Below are 19,045 nucleotides of genomic sequence, written 5' to 3'. Positions count from 1 at the left end.
GAGATTTATTTCCTGTTTTTGGGTCGGGGGGGGGGGGGGGTTTGAGAGAGTGTAGGTCCAGGGGCCATTGCTTGGAGCAATGGTATAAGGTTTGGGCTGCAAGGGCAAATGCCCGGGTTTGACTCTTGAGAGCACCCACTTTGCACAAAAAAATGCTTAAGGTTAGGATTGGCTCTATCATTGGGTAATGGCTCTTTGAGGAGTGCAAGTCCTGCTTTGGGAGAACATAGTCAGTCAACTGTATTCTCCTTTGCGTGGATGCACTGCTTTCAAGCTATTGGTTCATGCATGGACTAATCCTAATGTTTGGCCTGGAAACAGCAATTTCCACGCTACAAATGCAGCATATTTGTGAACTACCTTGTCTTTTATTTGTTAATTTATTTAGTTATTAGACATGAGTGTTCCTTCACTTTTATCGTGTTATGTGGTAGGTGCGGTTCAGTCTTAGTATATGTGGGTCAGTCTGATATGGGATACGTTAAAGGATTTGATTCAAGTAGTTCTGGAATTTTTGGTATATCAATCAAATACTTGGCACATTGACAGATGATTTCTTATGCTATATCTGCATATAGTAGTCCGGTTCAGAAACATGATTTCTTATGCTATATCTGCATATAGTAGTCCGGTTCAGAAACATGAACAATTTTCTGTCGGGTGTTAATTTTCAGATATATAGACAGTACCATGTATCAAAGCAAGGTTTTTTAAAAAATGGTTGAAATGTGAGGTGTTAATGCAAGGGTGCAAGTATGTCCGATAATGGTGTCGAATTGGAATTGGAATTGGAATTGGAACTGAAGATTGAAACCGGATCCAGGCCAAATAATTGGAAACAAACTGAATCGAATAGACTTTGTTTATAGTCCGGAACTAAGCAACAGAAGCCAGTCCTGGGTATTAATATAGGGTAATACATTTAGTATATTAATATATTATAATATTAATAAATTATAATGTATATATTTATTTTATATATATATATATATATATATATATATATATATAGTATAAACCCAGTACGGAAACCGGATCCAAACCGTGTAGGAAGTAGGAATCAAATTTGGAACAATACAGATTCGGTATGAGTACCAAATTTCAAAACCGAGGCGGATCACACTAATGCTCCCTAGAACAGAACTGGATACCCAGTTCTGTACTGATTTACACCCTTGTCCGATGCATGGTAGGGGAAATTTCAATATATCGTCTACAGAAATTCTCCCCTGAGAAATGCTTTTGCACAATAAGAATTGGATTCCTAAATTTGGCACTTTCTACCTCCCTCTATTTTAATTTCTAAAATAGACTTCATTTTCCTTAAGCTAGAGTGAAGGAGAAACTATTCATCGCAGCGCTTCAGATGCACACAGGAGGGTATCGAGAAGGTATTTCGGAGAAAACACTAAAACATTAGGGATTTATGAACCGTGGATGGTGTGGTAAATCTTCACTGCATGGTGAAGGAAAACTTTTTCCCTATAATCTTGTCCTAGATATATGAGTAAAAGTTTTTTCAATAGGCATTTTTTTTTTGGTAACCCACATCATGAATTGATATTGCGAAGCCACAATGGCACAAAGTTTCATAAACTCCCAATGTAATCGTTTTTTTTTATTTTTTTTTGGGTAAACGGTAAACCAATGGAATGGTTCTAGATGTTACAAGTGTGAAGATGTTATAGTCCTCTGTAATTATCAAAATCTGTAACAAAATTAGCAAGAAAGATCTTTAGGTTTTTGGGAGAAAGTTCTCCGTCCGCTAGTGTGGCCTACGCCAGCACTCTCATGAATCTATCTCTCTCCTTTTCATATGAAAAGATAGATCTGCCCCCTTGTTTTAAGGAGGAGAGAGATAGACACATGGGAGTGCTAGCGTAGGCCACACTTCCGGACATAAAACTTTCTCCCTCAATTTTTTTTTTTGATGAAAAGGAGGAACCCAAGTTAAGGACAGACAGGTCCGTTAATACAAGCATTCCTGGCCAAGTTCCTAGCAACGACTATACTTAATCTAAAATATACATTCTGAGTTAAGTCTGATATGTGAAGTAGCGTAATCTAAAATATACATTATCATTTTTTTTTTTGGGTAAGTAGAAGAAAGATCTTAGTTATGAGAAGGAATTTTGGAGCTAGACCATAGGAGTTGTACTCGAGGCCAAGGTTTTAAAACCTGGAATCGACACTAGAATCAGGTCTTGTTGACTCTGATATGATGGTAGCAAAGTTGGATATTTGAAAAGTTTTGGTTAAGTTATCTTACGAATCTTTATCACTTACGGTTCCCCTGTCCAGTACGGTTTCTTAGTGCCTCTAATAAAAGGGGGATGGACCCCACCTGGGCAATGTGTTCCGTCAGGGGATGGAATGGTCATTTTAACCCCCCCTATGAGAGAAATCTCACAATCGTACCAGTCAGCGAACCTCAGGGGATAAAGATCCACTATCTAATAGTATCCTTGTCTAGGTCCAGCAAACGTAATATGTTAAACTTTAGAAGCTTGAACCTCGGTCTCACCTAAGGGATTGCCCAGAAAAAGGTTAGAATGACTTAATGAACACAACCGTTACTCTAATGAACTTGTACGCTAAAGGGATTTATCATATGTAATCACACGCATCCTGGAAGAGCACCAGCAATGTTATAAAACTTGCAATTTGACCTGGAACAGCAGAATCCAATCACGTATGGACTATGCTGATCCAGTCCCATTCGGGTCCAGTTTTGAAGGAACATGATTAGAATTAGATAATATACCCTAATCCATCCACAGATCCAATCCCTAAGTCTTAAAATCATATCATCAGTGGATCCTAAGAGAGATGGACCACATAGTAAAGAAGTAAAATCAAATAGATAAAACGAAACAATTGATCTCAATCCCTTTCTTGCTCTTTCTTGATTAGATGGTTGCAATCACAAATGATTTACAGCCGAAATTTCTAAAGAGAAGAACTAAAGAACTAGACTTGTAAGCTCCCACTCTCTACATATATCGTTTATAAAAAAGTAGAACGAAACATTCCCACCCTTACCTACCCCCAACATTTCCCTGAATAATTATCACCTTCAATTCGCTGCCCGCTCCAATTTCTCACATAGGAGCGGAAATGACCACCCTACCCCACCTTGGGCAGTGTGTTCGGGCAGGGGGTAGGGTGATCATTTCCGCTCCTATGTGAGGAATTGGAGGAAATTGGAGCAGGCAGCGAATTGGAGGAGATAACGATTCACATTTCTCCTCCCTGAAAAAAGTCTAATGGTGTTTAGTGAATGCAACAAATGTTGGTCATGGAAAGCTTCAAAATCCATTCATATATCTCAAAACTCACTGTCAATAAATCAACATTACAAAATTACAGTACCAGAAATACTCCCATGTTCTCCAATGCAAGAACCCAAGTAGACTGGACCTAATGATGGAAGCAGATGAGTACAATAGCCAGCAGAATTGCTTGAATTACAATGGGAAGTAGACTGATATTACTTGTGATAGATAACAAGATACAATGTAGACATCTTTTAATTTCAATTAATTATCAGTAAGGATGAATATCATTTAGCTTCATTGACCTGCAAGAAATTCTATTTCACCATAAAAGAGCTTTTACAACTACAACCGCCCACTGCACTCGGATTTGAAGTTACCTGCTAAATGGAGAGGAATGTACACATTATTACACTATTTGTAAGAGAGGAAGAGAAGGATGATAAAAGCTTTCAAGCCACCTGGAAAATTTAAGTTTATTTTTTCCTGGATAGATCCCCAAAGATTTAAGTTGACATGTATCATTGCATGCAGATGCCTCTCATTTTTAATACCTAGCCATCTTTAACAGTTTCAAATAACGAACGCATTTTCATAGGCAGAACCAACCTTGTTTTCAAAAACAGGGCAGTCCAAAAATCCTTTTGAATTTTTTTGGTAGAAAGATAAATCATTTTGAATAGAGCATGTGAAACTTTATAATAAGTGAGTAAATATTCCTCATTCTGCACCCCTTTACGAGGACCACAATGCAATAACAAAATACTGAACTCCCTTTTAAACTGGGATGAAGTCACATTTGACTAGGCATTGAAAGACGAAAAAAAAAGGGTGTACCCAGTGCACGAGGCTCCTGCCACTGCAGGGCCTGGGGAGGGTCATAATGTATGCAGGCACATACAGCCTTAACCCCCCGCTTCACGGAGAGGCTGTTTTCCAACTTGAACCCACAACCACTGGGTCGCAATGGAGCAACCTCACGGTTGCGCCGAGGTCCGCCCTCCAAGGCATTGAAAGAAGCACTTACATAATATCATTCGTACAAATGATGATGGTTCTTAAATATATAAAACCAGGTTTCAGTATGGAAAAGTAGAAAAAAAAGATTGTGATTTCTCCTGGAGTATTAAAAGTAGGGAAGAAAAAATTTCCAGGCAAATAATCAACGGCCCAGAACTCTACTCTAACACACACCAAGACACACATCAATGAGGCTATGATATAAATCTATCTTAAACCATGAGTCTCCATGAATTCCAAAGTCCCACTTACGTCTTCCCATCTATCTTGTTCTGACTAAAGAATCGCTGTCCAATCCCATTTCTAGATAAGGCCCGAGTACAGATATTAAGCTTGAACAATGTTGACAAATGAGCCAAAGGCCTGCATCTCCTTATGGACTATCAAAAGGACCTAAAGATAGTTGTGTCCCATCATTAATGTCATCTACTGTTGCAACGAGAACATACAAGTCTGGTCTTTGTGGGCCACAACTGTTAGCACAGAAGGTGCAACTGGGTCATGAAATCTGTCCCAGTTGGGGCATCTTGGGACCACTTCAGTTTGTGTTACTCGTATTCTTCTGAGTTTGTTTGTGTTGTCATATAAGCTGTCAAATACTCAAATGTAGGGTTATCCAGCCCCCTGCTAGTTTCATTGCAGCCACACCAATCTTGTCTGAAGATTCAAACAGTTTCTACTTTCTAAAGCCAACTATCAGCCCATCCTTCACTCACAGGATCAGGGTCAGGATAAGTGAAAGAATTCAAGACCTAGCGTCTCTCTCTTACAGTTCTGATGCATCCGGGACGGGGATATTCAACCAATAAGACACAGTGGTTCAGGAGGAGTTTAAACTATCCCATATCCATTCATTTGGAATCTTCTTACCAATAAAAAGGTTGTGCTAAAATTCCTTCTTTTAGGGCCTCGGTTCAATCCTGTCCCCAATCAGCCAGTCCACAATCACCAATCAACGATACTTTTTTGACTGTTGAACCTCTGATCGTTTGCCACGTGTCACCTATCCAGTTGTGACTTTTCAGGTCCAAATAGTCTTTGACTAAAAGGTATCTATCTATATAGGAAAATTGGTTTCTGGTTTGAAATGCTACAAAATGGTTTCCTCAAAATAGTCTAGATGATGCTCAAAACAATGTCTAGAGACCAAGAAGCTGTCTTAATGCAAATTGAGAAACCAAAGGGTATGAATTTCAGTTGCAAACGGGTCCCAGTAATCAATGTACACGGCAATCAAGTAATGGGCAGAATATAATAAACTGATTCAACGAATAGATTAGAGATCAAATCTGAACAACAGAAGAATATGTGCAGTAACAGAGTAACAGTAAATGAATTAGATTGACAAAACATTTCTGATTTAACACAGAATATGGATCTGAAACTATCAACTGATTCTGGAATCAGATAGTGACATTCAGTAACTAATATCAGAGTTTCAAATGTAAAAAATAGAACAGTCGTTTACTAGCCAATATATGATGTGTTGTCACGGTCCCACAGAGGTGTCGATCAGATATGAGAACAGAAAAGCCCCTACTATGTCTGCGATTGTCACCAGCTTGAACTGAAAGAAGAGAACAGAATTTTGCGAGGAAAGATGAAAGCAATAAAGAGAGATAAAATGCCAGCCACAAAAGCTGCAGGTATGAGGGAGAAAAGGGGGATCGCAGGAGAAGAAGAAAAGAGGGAGACCAGAATCGGAGGGTGGGGGAAGAGAGGAGAGAGGAGAGAGGCAAATGAAAGAACAACGTGAGAGAGAACAGAAGACAGCTCAGCCACCAAGGCAATTTCCAAAACACCAAACTAATCCATTCACTTATCAACTCTATCATAACGGAGGGTTGTTACATACTTACATATATAAAGACAAATAAAAAAAAAAAAACCAGTAACTGACTTCATTAATGACTTATCCTTCCTAATAAGTTTAAATTAACTTAAGCTGATATAAATAAAACACTTAAAAGGACTCTTTCAAGATTTAACTACTTAAGGACCCACACAACCTTACCCTAAAATACTTAAATCCCATGTAGCCCCTCAAATCCCAACTTTTGGGCTTATAAAAGAGGTCCATTATATTAATAAACCCAAAAATAACAAGCCCAAGTCCCATAAAACCCAACCATGGGCCAAAGTAAAGTCTTCTGAGGCCCAATTAACCTGATTGGACACCCTTAACTACATCATGTCCGGTCTTCATAGAATCGGTGGGTCTTGATTATTCGTCCAAGTGCGTAGGATTCTTTCACAAATAGATTGATTTAAACTTTTTAATTGTTGATGAAGTCAGTAATGCTCAAGCACTTGTTCTTTTGAAACAAAGTCCACTTTATTTCTTTCTTCGCCTCCCTCTTTTCCAACACATGTAATTGTGCTGAAATTCACCCACTCACATCTTCGATTGAAATGTTCTCTTTCAGTGTTTTTACTACATCCATAAACCTTGGCTACCACTTATTCTTGGTCATTGTTCCTGCATAACAGAGCTAGCAGTACCAAAAGGCGCTTAACACCATATCAAGCTTTTCCGAAACATCCAAATCCCGTCTAATTAAACAAGCAACTGTATTCTAGCTCCAAAACGAGCTATCACTCCAACGTTGAACTTCTTCGATGTCAATTCCTGCATAAGGATGACATCTATCTCGCTCTCCCTAGTAATGCTAGTCACAGATGAGTCCCAGAACCATGTATCCTTAAAAAAAACCACGACAAGGGGAGGAGTTCAACTGGATTCCCCCTTTAATCAACCTTCTTGGTTTGGTACTTAGAAGGGGGTCTATTAGTCCTCAAGAGAGCAATTTCTAGACCTCTTGCAGACAGATTTTCCTTCTTTCAGTCCTTGAAGTTTGATGAAATACTGATTTTTGGCAGATAATGAATGGACATGAAATGCTACAACTCAACTAAGTGTTACCCAACTAAGTGCTGTAAGTGAACTAATTTTACTAAATTTTGAGAAGGTTTACTCGATCGGCCAAGGCAATGCTGTACAGTCAGAAATATTCCTTGTTGAAAGGGTTAATTTAAAGGATTGAATTGATACTGACAATCATTCATTTACTGCTTATAATATACCATGTTAACTTCCATTCCAAGGGAAGTTCACTTCCTGTTTATCTAAACTCCAGAAATATTCAGTTGCCGAAAATCTAATATATTTGATCTGAAGTTGTTTGTGATGTCTAATTGGTGGTACAGTTAAGTGATGACTACAGGGTGGGCCCACACAAGCATAGAGCAAAGGGTTTCACATGCCCATCCTGCATCGCCAATGGTGAGTGTGTAATATGAAGGGTAAATCTTATAATTAACAATGCTGTTGTTTAAGCATCATAAATAATACTTATTCGGTCAAATTTTGCAAATTGTAAAAGGTGCTTAAAGGAAAAGCAATATGTACCTGCTAGGTACTTCCATAAATGACTAAGGTAGTGGAGTGTATAGACATCTGATGAGGATGAAACTGCAGAATGGTGCAACTATAAAATTTGAGTACAAGAGAGGTTTGAACGCAAGTTGCAGGAAATGGTTTACACCTTAGTTCCATAAGCTGGGGTTTGCCGCAGCAGCAAGGGAAGTAACTGGTAGAGGACTGTTGTGGATATTCTCCTGATCCCAAAACTAGCTCTTGGTGGACTACACTTGCAACACTAGGAAAGGTGGACTACATTTGCAACACTAGGAAAGAAGATCATCCCTCTCAAGTCTCATCTGATGTAATCAGAATCATTCACACATGGACATGTAGAAGACCGTCAATCAATCTTGAGAGTCAGCAGCATATGCACCGCACCCCCTTGTTCAGTCTCGGTCACAACAACAGAGTCTGGCTTTTAGGGGAAGACTTTCTCAAGGTAATCAGATGAGTAACAATGTCCTGATGGCATATGAGAATTTTTTATATCCACGATACAGGTAGTCAGTAGTTGTTCAAGTCCTCTGTGGAATATCACGTCAGGGTTGTTCTAAAAGCAAATTGATACAGCTACAAGTACAGTATAACTTCAGCCATTTTTTCTGTAATATCCCTTAAAAATAAGATATTTGACAGTACCCAACAATGCCACCAGCGTCTATGTAGTAGGAGAGGATTATGACAGAATAAAACACATAAAAAAGGACATTGAAACATACATCTGGAGGCCTATTTTAAGTTCGGTTCCAATTGTAATGGATAAATGTCTAAGATACTGGGTAGCCAAAGAATGAGCATATATGTATGTAATTGACAAATAAAATTCTTTGCAATAAAAAATAGAACCAATAAACTGACCAGGAAAGCTGATCGAATAAGCTCTTCAACATAATCAACAGTTGCACCTTTGACAAAGTCGTATGAAATTTTATCGACCACCAGCTTAACACCATCCTTCTCAAAAACTCTATAGCCATTCAAAAATATAAACAATATCAAGAAAGAAACAATGAAAACTTCAAATCCTTAATTTTTCTGTTGGTAGAACCACCACAACGGTGTTTCACTAATATCACCAGGGGCGGACCAGGGTGGCCATGCCTCTCCTGAAAGATTTTAAAAAGCCTCTATCATATCATATAGTTTCTTAAAGGGAAATGCATTTTATATAACCTCGCCCCCACTTAACCATAGTACCCCATTAGGACTTCAGTGATGGACCGGCCCATTATATGAACAAAAGAACAAAAGAGGGGTAAATGCAATTATGCAACCCTAATCACTACCATCCTCCGTCTTTCTAAAACTCCAGTCAGATCTTCTTCTTTTATTTTATAATTTGGTGAACTCTAGTGAGGATTTTAGACGTTTTTAGTCACTTTTTCAAGTTTTTTACTTTCTTCTTTATCCCTTATTGCATTTTCATTATATGTTGTACAGATAAGCAAATTAGTAGTAGCTTATTTTAAATTCCCAAAATTGGTCTGTGCTTTTCATAGATTTAAGACTTAGGATTGGAACGTCTGAGTTGCATGTCAATCCCAATTCAAATTTTAAGGCGATACAGTATGTGTTACAGGCTATTATATCCAAACTCACGAGAACCTGGCCAGAACTTGACTCAGCCGACTTGGGAGGATTGGGATTGGTAATGGTCGATCCTATCCCCGGGTTCAAGCCCTAAATCCTTGATGCTTCTGTGTCCCCCTCCCCAGTGAAAAATTCCTGGCTCTGCCCCCGAACATACTAAGAAGAAAACTGGAAGGGAACCAACCTGTCATCTGCATTAGTTTTGTCATCCAACAAAAATACATATTGAAACCCAGAACATCCACCGGTCTCTACACTCAGCCGAAGCATTTTATCCTCTACAGATGCTTGCAGTTCTTTCATTCTCTGCAAGACATTCCTAAAGTCAATAAAAAGTAGCAAAGGTTACCACAAAAAAATCAAAGGCTGTTGAAATGTATAACATAAACTTAAAACCTCATTCAGCCCGAAGTGAAGGATTTGAGATGCCAAAAAAGGTCAAATAGTGAGACAAATAACAGAGCATTCAACTAAACAAAGTATAATGGTCGGTCAGGTTGCATAAAGCCTCTAATTTGAAGTCATGGGTATTGCAATATGTTTAATACATAACCCATTATTACCAACTTAAAATTTAACTAAAAAAATTTCCCCCATCCCTCCAAAGGCCATCCCAGGGCCCATGAAAAACTTTAATGGAAGAAACAAAACACGAGCAATTTATGGGACTAACTGAGAAAATAAAATCTTGGGCCTGTATAGTGTATACAGGCTTGTTAGACGAAGCTGCCTGATCCATTGAAGGATGAAATAGGGGAGGAAGTTAAGATATGTAATATACCATAAATTGTTGGTACATTTTAGCAATGTAAAAAGGCCAATGAATTCCATTTGCCCACGTTCCCTTACCTTAAGCAACAATTCCCACCCATGACAGATCCTGCAAAATTGGTATTTTCCTGGCTACACACTGATCTTCAGTCATACCACCCAATCCCAGACTCTCAAATTATAGGTTGCAGCGAATCCCCTAGTGACTTAAGGCCACGTTCATGACCCACACAGTATATCCATCTCCTTGAAATACTTAGGCTCTGTTTGGTTACAAGGGGAAGGGGAATTAAAGGGAAGTGGAAATTTTCAAATCTAAAATGGAAATTTTGTACTCATTAGCCAACATGATTGTATAAACTACTTAAACTTGTTACAATATTTAGTAATGATACTTTTTAGATGTAATTTTTATTTTACTTTTCAAATCCAAGGGATTTGGATCCAAAATAAAGTGAAATTTAATAATCAAATATGGAATTGGGTAATGATACAAAGGTTTCTTTTTTAGGTTTGAAAATTTCCACTTCCCTTCCCTTTCCTTTAATTTCTCTTGCAACCAAATGGAGCCTTAGAGAAAATGTTGCCTCTACCTACTTCAGGAAAAACTATATGACCATGATTGCTTTCAACAAGCCATCCATGCTGCAGTCTTTAGTTTAAGACTTTAGATGTGGTTTGGTTGCAAGGGAAATAAAGGGAAGTGAAGTGAAATCAAATTAGTACTAAGGCAAAATTTTTGTAATCATTATAGTAAATGATGGTGTAACTAACTCCAAAACATACCAAATTTGGTTATCGAATTTCACTTTACTTTGCAATCAAATTCCTTTGATTTGAAAAGTAAAATAATTTTTACATTGAAAAGCATATTTATCAAATATGGTAAAAGTGTTTTAGGTAGGTTACGCAATCATGATTACAAAACTTTCCCCTTTTTTTTTTCACAGTGATTTCACTTCCCTTTATTTGCAACAAAATGGAGCCTTACCCATGAAAATTTATCTCTTCATGAAAGTTACATCACTTTGTGAGTTGCTGGAGCGTCTATATTCCAAACCAACTCAATTCCCATTTGCAAAGACATTGGTCTAACTGTAGCATGGTCTTTCCATCATAAATCCAGCATACACAATCTAATAGCAGCAAAGTTTTCCAACAGATAGGTTGATCAACGTGAAGAAAACTCTAGCTGTTGGATCCAGATCAGGTGCAATGGTTTCAATGGTAATAAATTAGAAGCATTAACAAGCAAATACCCATGGGACCAAGCTTAAATGTTTAGCGTTTGCAACCTCACATATTTTCTCCAACCCAAAACAAAAAGGGGAATCTAAATAGCTATCAGGTCATAAGAAACACAAAAACACACTAAAGACAAGCACCAATTTCTCTAAATAGCTACAGGTCATAAGAAACACACAAAAAAAAAAAAAAAAAACACAAACAGACAGACACAGAAAGAGAGAGAAAGTACTCGAATGCAATCATCCGTCATGTGTACGGCTTCTTGAGCTTCAGATGGAGCTCTATCGAGAGCAGAGCTAAGAAGTCTTTGATTGTATCGAATCCGTGCGGAGATGAAAGGCGTAAGACGGAGAAGGAGAGACCTGGACATGGCTTCTCTCAGCGTAAGCTACCAACTCCCCCAATCTTGGTATCCACTATAGCGATTGTTTAGATTTCTGATTTTCAGAGATGTCGAAACCTGTCTTCCTTCTCAAGCTTTGAATCTCTCTGTACGATACTACGATAGACGATGTTTCAGAGATCAGATCCGACACGCAAGGCTTTCCCTTAAGGCTGCGTTTGTTTTCACGTAAAATAGAAGTAAATTATAAGGGGAAAATTTCCAAGTGAAATTTTACTTTCAGTTTCAGGTCCCCCTCCCTGTCTCCCTGCCTTCCTGCTAGGTAAAATCTGGTGTAAAATCAGAGATTCGGAGGAAAAATTTTAACAGCAAAATTGGCGTAAAATTTTTTTTGGTCAAAAGAAATCATGATCTGGGCCCACATAATATTTCCACCCTTTATTTAAAAAAAAAAACCCCACATGTGTTGCTTTTTTATTTTTATTCTTAATTTTATTAAGGAGTATTCTTTTTCCATTTTTATTTTCGATATTCTGCACTCATTTATTTTTTTGGCCATTTCAGGGTTCTCTAAACCTGGAGTATAAGATTTCCCAATCTTCTTGTACATCGCAATGCTCTGAGCAATTTTTGCTGAACCCTAAAGCATTGCTTTGCTTTTTACAACTCCTTGGAACTGAATTTCACCTGGGTTCTGAACCAGTTAGTCTCAGGGCGACGATTTACCTTTGTCACAATCGATTTTTGAATTTTCCCTGTATATATATTATTACGGTTCTTGCGAACTTTCAATGACCATACTTTATCTGTAATATATTTATGTATTACAACATTAACGTGAGGAGAAGATGGCAACGGGTTTCCGCCAATGGGAATCCGATCCTTTGTTTTCTGCAGCCGAGGTTGTTCAAGATTCTGCAGACAGGTAATTATTTTCCTTTTTTTAAAATTTAATTTATCTTTTTCTTTTTGGGAGGTTTAATTGCAACATGGTGTGTTCTGATTTCAATTAGGTTTTAAGGATGTTTCTTGTCTTCTTAGCATCTCTCTCTTTATATTATATATTTAATGTGATCTGCATTGAATATAAAATTTCCATCATCTGCATGTACTTTTTGGTTGTATTTTACATGAAATATTTTTATTGAAAGAGAATATTTTCATTGAATGTAAAAGAGAATTGTATGGTGGTGATGTTATGAACTAAATGTTTCACCTGCTACTGCCTCAGGCCCTCAACAATGCTGCAGGGGCTAAAAATACAACAAATATATCCTCTTATTGTCTTACTCTATGGTTCCTGGTGGTCTGCATTTGGATGTAATAATGTAGCTTATAATTTATTTGAATCCTCTATGGGTTTTCCAATAGCCCAAATGAATAAAATTTAGTTAAATGTTCAATTTCCTTTTTGTCCATATATATATATATATATATATATATATATATATATATATATATATATATATATATAAAATTCTTGCCTTCTTTATTTAAATTTCAAATAAACTTTTGAAACGATAGCAAAACTTCCTTCTTACAGTCTTAATCAATGATTCATGGCCGTCAGAATGCAATTTGTCCCTGTATATGGATTCTAGAATGAATGGTTTAGCTTGAAATTTATTTTGGGTGATCCAAATCCAATAGCCCAAATGATTAAAATTTCTTTTCTTTTCCTTTTTTCCCGTCCCCCTTATTTATTTAAAGAATGGACTCCATTTTCCGAATGCTGTTGCACGAGCAAAGTCCTGTTCAAGGTCCCTCTTCAGATCCAAAGCTCCTTAGTTCACTGGAGTATCATAAGCGTGATCTTGAGACTGCTCTGGGAACAGCCAAATGGCAGGTACTTTATGATACTAATTTTTGTTATCTCCTGATGTTTTATATAGAGAGAGACCATCTATCTTACTTTTGGCATGCTCTCAAATCAGTTGGAGGATTTTGAAAGAGCAGTGAATCTGTCAGCTTTGTCAGATAAGTCACATCTGAGGGAAAATGTTATTTCCCAACACAAGCAATTTATTAGAGCCATTAGAGAACAGATTATTCAAGTGGAGAAAACTTTGGAAGATCCATTGGTGGGAGATTCAGGTAGAACTTCTGAATCTGTATACTTAAATGAACAAGACAGAGATGGGTTGGCATTATTTCTGTCTGGGGGAAACCCTGGGGAACACCATGCACACTATGACTCAGAAGATAGTAGTATTATGAGAAGGTTTCTTGATTCAACCACAGCTTCTGGATTCGATAACAAGAGTGATGAGATTGTTGAGCTAAAACCTGAAGAAAATGAGGACTCAAAGCTGAATGGGGTTACACATTTAGATCATAATTTTGATTTGTTAAAGGAGCACAAGTTAAGGAAAGGAGGCTCTCATTACCCTGCCAGATTGGGTTTTGAGGAATCAGTTTCCCTCCAGGGCTCCTCTGAGAACAGAAATGGTGAAGCTAGGAGTTGGGATTTGGAAAAATGTGACTCTAATGCCAAAAGTTTCTTCTCCAAGAATAAGTTGAGAGAATCCTACAATAGACTAAATGTATTACGGTTCTTGGGCAACTATTGGTCTGCATTTGGCAGTAATATGACAAGAAGCTCCACAAAAAAGTGGAAAGATGGAGAGATAGGATTGGAGTTTGATCAAAGGCCATCCTCCTCATATATTGACATGTCCCAGGTTGAACGGGTAAGTACATATGAATCTTTTTGCTCATGTTTCAACTTGAATGCCATTTTTTTGATTGTTAATATGATGCTTGGTACATTCATAAGATGGAACGTCTTTATTATTAAAAAAAAAAGATGGAATTGCATGGTCCTTTTTAGGCCTAAATGGATGGTCGACTCAACGTAGAGAACAAGAAAGACAAATGCAAGATTTTCACTTTTCAATTTCAACTGGAAGAAAACAAACTGATCTAGACGGTGCCTAATATGTGTTGAATCATCTAGAAGAAAATGAACTGATTCACTGATAAATTTTAGTAGTTTAACCCAATTATTTTATTAAATAAAAGCTAATATAACCATAGTTGTCAAGGTGTGCCTTGATGTACAAGGCTTCTAGGCACCTTATGTTTCAGGGCGCCTATACCTAGATGATGAAGGAAATATGCCTTTAATACGGAAAACATGCCTAGAATATGGAAAACTACAAGGAATATGTGGCCTTGCCTTGGCCTTTCCTAGGCATCACCTAGGCTCCAACTATGAATATAACCATGGGGATTGGGGAATATCACAAAACTTTCCCATGTGGCATGTGATGGTAATATGGTTTGAGTAAATTGCTATTCCTTTTGTTGGTTAAATTTCATTCTCAATGGATAAATAGCTGAAGTTTTCTCTAATAATACCTTTTGGCACCACAAGCTCATAGTTCAAGGAAAAGGAATTGAAAAAGAACCTAAACCTGCTCCCCGGAGCACTAGGGCAAAGTAGGAACTTGGAAAACACCATCAGAGCCATTACCGTCCAAGCATAAAACTATTTTAACCTTTTAAATGTAGTTTCTGTCAGGGGTCTGGCCATCTAGCTACCAACTTACGCACCATGATTGTGACAATATAAGAGAGGAAGAAGAACTAGTTCAGCAACAAAGAACACAGAGAGAAGAAGAAGAAGAAAGTAAACATAGACATCGCCCATGCCTAGCTTGGAACACCCTACAAGAAAAGTTGTACGAAACAATGCCATAGTGAACATATCAACAAGTTGATTCCCAGATTCAACAAAGACTGTAGCTATCAACTTCTTCATCATAACATTTCATACATAATGGTTGTCAACTTCAATGTGCTTTGTATGCTCATGAAACACCAGGTTACTAACAATATAAATAGCTGCCTGGTTATCCCAAAACATATTGATAGGCTTACTAATAGGAAATCCAAGCTCTTGAAGACGGTACTTTAACCACATTGATTCTGCTGCAGTATGAGCCATAGGTTTATACTCGGCCTCGGCGCTAGACCTTGCTACAATCTGCTTCTTACTTCTCCAAGTAATGAGATTTCCATCAAGAAATGCTATAGCCGGTAGTAGACTGCCTATCACCTTCAGCACCAGCCCAGTTAACATAAAAATATCCAACCAGATCAACACTCCTATTTGGTCTATATATAAGATCCTTCCCTGGATCATTTTTAAGACAACACAAAATCTGACAAGTTGCCTCCCAATGGGCCGCTTGGGCATTTCCATGAAGTGGCTAATAACCCCTATAACTTTTAGTTCCCTGGTTACTTGATGCAGGTTCATCATAGAAATTGGCTTATTTCTTTAGAAATAGGCCTAGGGTTGGGTTATATACATGTTGGGCCTTTGTTCCCAAGGGTTTTCTATGTATTAGGCCACTTTAATGAGCCTAAACTAGGGGTATATAGGTTGCATACGGGATTAGCCCAATACTTAGTTTATTTTTATGTTTTTTAATTGAACCGGTTCAAATTGGTTGCATCCAATTGGTTCAATTTAAGTGATCACGTGACTTGGTTAAGTGGTCATGTGACAACTTAAGTGGTCATATGATGTAAGTTGGGCTGGATTAGGACTCTATAAGTCCAACCATGTTTTGAGTCTATTTCCTTTAGTATTCTAATTTCCTAGTCAGTTTAAGTTACCTAATAGGTTAGGGATAGGGTTAGGCCTTTCATTTTTAGTGTCTTAAGTCTATTTTTGAGTCTTCTATATAAGTTTGTGAGGGAGGCCAGCATTGAACACGAATTTTGATTAATAAAAACTCAGCTTTATGCTTGCTGCCTTTGTTGCTGCTATTGCTCCCTTGTGGATCTTAAGGTGCTAGAGTGAGTGGACTCTCACGACTCCTTGCGTCTGTCCAGTACCGGGAGGTTCTTCTTCTTCTTCAATCAAGCTTCTTCAAGCTGCTGTTGCTGCCTTTGAAGGAGATCAAACCAGTAAGTAATTTTAGTTTCCTGCATATATCCTTCCCCTCCATCCATCAAACCCTAACCTGCATTAAACCTGCAACTCCTACTTTAACTAGGTTTCCCTCATAACTTCAGATCTGTCCATCAGTTTCAAACCAAACTTCCAGCATACAACCCCCACACTTCTCCCTACATTCGATCCTAAACCCAGCTCATAACTCCCACTCTATCCCCTCCATTCCTCCACTCCATTAAAACCCAAAACCTGCAATTCAATTCTGTCCAGAATTACAGAATTTTAAAACCTTCCCAAATCCAATTATTTTTATCCCATAATAACCCCCTAGACCTACATATTAAAGCCATATAAGACCCATTCCCAAATTCCCATCCTAAATCCTAGAATTTACCTAAATCCTAGTGCTGTCCATTGATTGATCCTGTTGCCTGGCTCCTAGTAGGTCTCCTGTATCAAAGCTATGGCGGAGGGAAGCTCCAACCAAGCTTCGAAAGACCCACCTCCCTTCGTTTTCAAGACCCGAGTTCGTCTACCCAATGGGAGCACAACCATATTAATTGTTGATGAGAGGTGACGTAACAACATTATTTCACAATCCGTGGTGGATATGTTGTCCCAATCAGGAGAGATTTGCATCATGCCTACAGGTAAAGTCTTTGTTGAATTTGAGGTTTTAGGTTTTAATGGAGTGGAGGAATGGAGGGGATAGAGTGGGAGTTATGAGCTAGGTTTAGGATCGAGTGTAGGGAGAAGTGTGGGGGTTGTATGCTGGAAGTTTGGTTTGAAACTGATGGACAGATCTGAAGTTATGAGGGAGTCCTAGTTAAGGTAGGAGTTGCAGGTTTAATGGAGGTTAGGGTTTGATGGATGGAGGGGAAGGATATATGCAGAAAACTAAAATTACTTGCTGGTTTGATCTCCTTCAAAGGCAGCAGCAGCAGCTTGAAGAAGCTTGATTGAAGAAGAAGAAGAACCTCCCGGTACTGGACAGACGCAAGGAGTCGTGAGAGTCCACTCACTCTAGCACCTTAAGATCCACAAGGGAGCAATAGCAGCAACAAAGGCAGCAAGCATAAAGCTGAGTTTTTATTAATCAAAATTCGTGTTCAATGCTGGCCTCCCTTACAAACTTATATAGAAGACTTAAAAATAGACTTAGACACTAAAAAGGAAAGGCCTAACCCTATCCCTAACCTATTAGGTAACTTAAACTGACTAGGAAACTAGAATACTAAAGGAAATAGACTCAAAACATGGCTGGACTTATAGAGTCCTAATCCAGCCCAACTTACATCACATGACCACTTAAGTTGTCACATGACCACTTAACCAAGTCACATGATCACTTAAATTGAACCAATTGGATGCAACCAATTTGAACCGGTTCAATTAAAAAACATAATAATAAACTAAGTATTGGTCTAATCCCGTATGCAACCTATATACCCCTAGTTTAGGCTCATTAAAGTGGCCTAATACATAGAAAACCCTTGGGAACAAAGGCCCAACATGTATATAACCCAACCCTAGGTCTATTTCTAAAGAAATAAGCCAATTTCTATGATGAACCTGCATCATTACTTGCGCATGACACTTTCTCTTTCCTACGGTACTACTTAACAACTTAATAAATGCCTTTAGTTGAAGTGAAGCCTTGATACTGTTAATCACTATGTGTGTTACAACTTACAACTGCTTATCCCAAAAGCTTGAGCTGTTAAGTAAGGGCTATAACGATGTATATCAACACACATTAACGCCCCCTGAACGTGTAGGCCCGCACACACACACACACACACACACACACACACACACGGCTATGTGCGTGACACCATCACGTGGCACCAGGGGCACGACAACTCATAACACAATCCCTCGCACTTATTGGGGATCGAGCACCAACCTCTTGGCTCTGATACCTTGTTATAATCGCTTATCCCAAAGCTTGTGCTGTTAAGTAAGGGCTATGCCTACAACAATGTGTATCAACACATATCAACACTTCTCCACATGTGCAGGTTCCTGCATACACACACGGCTCTGTACATGACACCATCACGTGGCACCAAGGAGCATAACAACACATAACACAAACTCCTAGCACTTACTGGGGATCAAACACCCGACGTCCTGGCTTTGATACCATGTTACAACCGATAATCTCAAAGCTCGAGTTGTTAAATAAGGGCTACAACCAAGGTTTAAAGTATCGGTTTCAGGAATCGTATTGGTCGGGTGATTTTAAGAGACGTATCGTATCGGAGATACGTATCGAACACTACAAATATGCATGGAAATGGTCAAGATACACATGGAAATACACTTTTGGAACAAAAAACAATATAAATTAGCAATATATAACAAGTATCATGCATAAGCACTAAAATGGAGAATAATGTATAACCAAACAAGTGCATAAAATTGAAATTGTTATAAACGATGAGGTTTCTTACATGCAAGGT

General features: G+C 38.2%; 2 protein-coding genes across 3 annotated transcripts in view; one reads left to right on the top strand and one right to left on the bottom strand.

The window, feature by feature from the left end:
* Nucleotides 1-3,327: 3,327 nt before the first annotated feature.
* LOC122641162 (iron-sulfur assembly protein IscA-like 2, mitochondrial) lies at nucleotides 3,328-11,839 on the bottom strand. 2 transcript variants are annotated; one of them, XM_043834504.1, is made up of 5 exons: nucleotides 11,558-11,839; nucleotides 9,494-9,615; nucleotides 8,578-8,686; nucleotides 3,582-3,655; nucleotides 3,328-3,448 (listed from the first exon to the last, which is right to left on the bottom strand). In XM_043834504.1, exons 1-4 carry the CDS (start codon nucleotides 11,696-11,698, stop codon nucleotides 3,593-3,595), a joined length of 435 nt encoding a protein of 144 aa, XP_043690439.1. In that variant the 5' UTR covers nucleotides 11,699-11,839; the 3' UTR covers nucleotides 3,328-3,448; nucleotides 3,582-3,592. The 2 variants fall into 2 exon arrangements, with proteins under 2 accessions (XP_043690439.1, XP_043690435.1); XM_043834500.1 differs by having other exon boundaries at nucleotides 3,328-3,655.
* Nucleotides 11,840-12,278: 439 nt separating this feature from the next.
* Nucleotides 12,279-19,045, top strand: part of LOC122641152 — a 45,130-nt gene continuing 38,363 nt past the window's right edge. Inside the window, exons 1-3 of the mRNA XM_043834491.1 lie at nucleotides 12,279-12,596; nucleotides 13,382-13,517; nucleotides 13,606-14,361. Coding sequence (XP_043690426.1) covers nucleotides 12,520-12,596; nucleotides 13,382-13,517; nucleotides 13,606-14,361 — 969 coding nt within the window. The 5' untranslated portion in view covers nucleotides 12,279-12,519. The remainder of the gene's footprint in view (nucleotides 12,597-13,381; nucleotides 13,518-13,605; nucleotides 14,362-19,045) is intronic.

This window comes from Telopea speciosissima, chromosome 1 (assembly GCF_018873765.1).
Source record: "Telopea speciosissima isolate NSW1024214 ecotype Mountain lineage chromosome 1, Tspe_v1, whole genome shotgun sequence".
In the NCBI taxonomy this organism is placed as follows: domain Eukaryota; kingdom Viridiplantae; phylum Streptophyta; class Magnoliopsida; order Proteales; family Proteaceae; genus Telopea; species Telopea speciosissima.
The sequence above is the reverse complement of the archived record's forward strand: the minus strand, read 5'-3'. Positions and strand labels throughout refer to the sequence as shown.

Bases quoted from the DNA above. Each gene is read 5' to 3' on its own strand.
- LOC122641162 (XM_043834500.1), bottom strand. From the start codon at position 11,698: ATGTCCAGGTCTCTCCTTCTCCGTCTTACGCCTTTCATCTCCGCACGG. The intron at 8,687-9,493 runs GTTGGTTCCCTT...GAATGGCTATAG, and splicing joins AAAACTAATGCAGATGACAG to AGTTTTTGAGAAGGATGGTG. The intron at 3,656-8,577 runs GTCAGTTTATTG...TCCATTTAGCAG, and splicing joins TTATTCGATCAGCTTTCCTG to GTAACTTCAAATCCGAGTGC.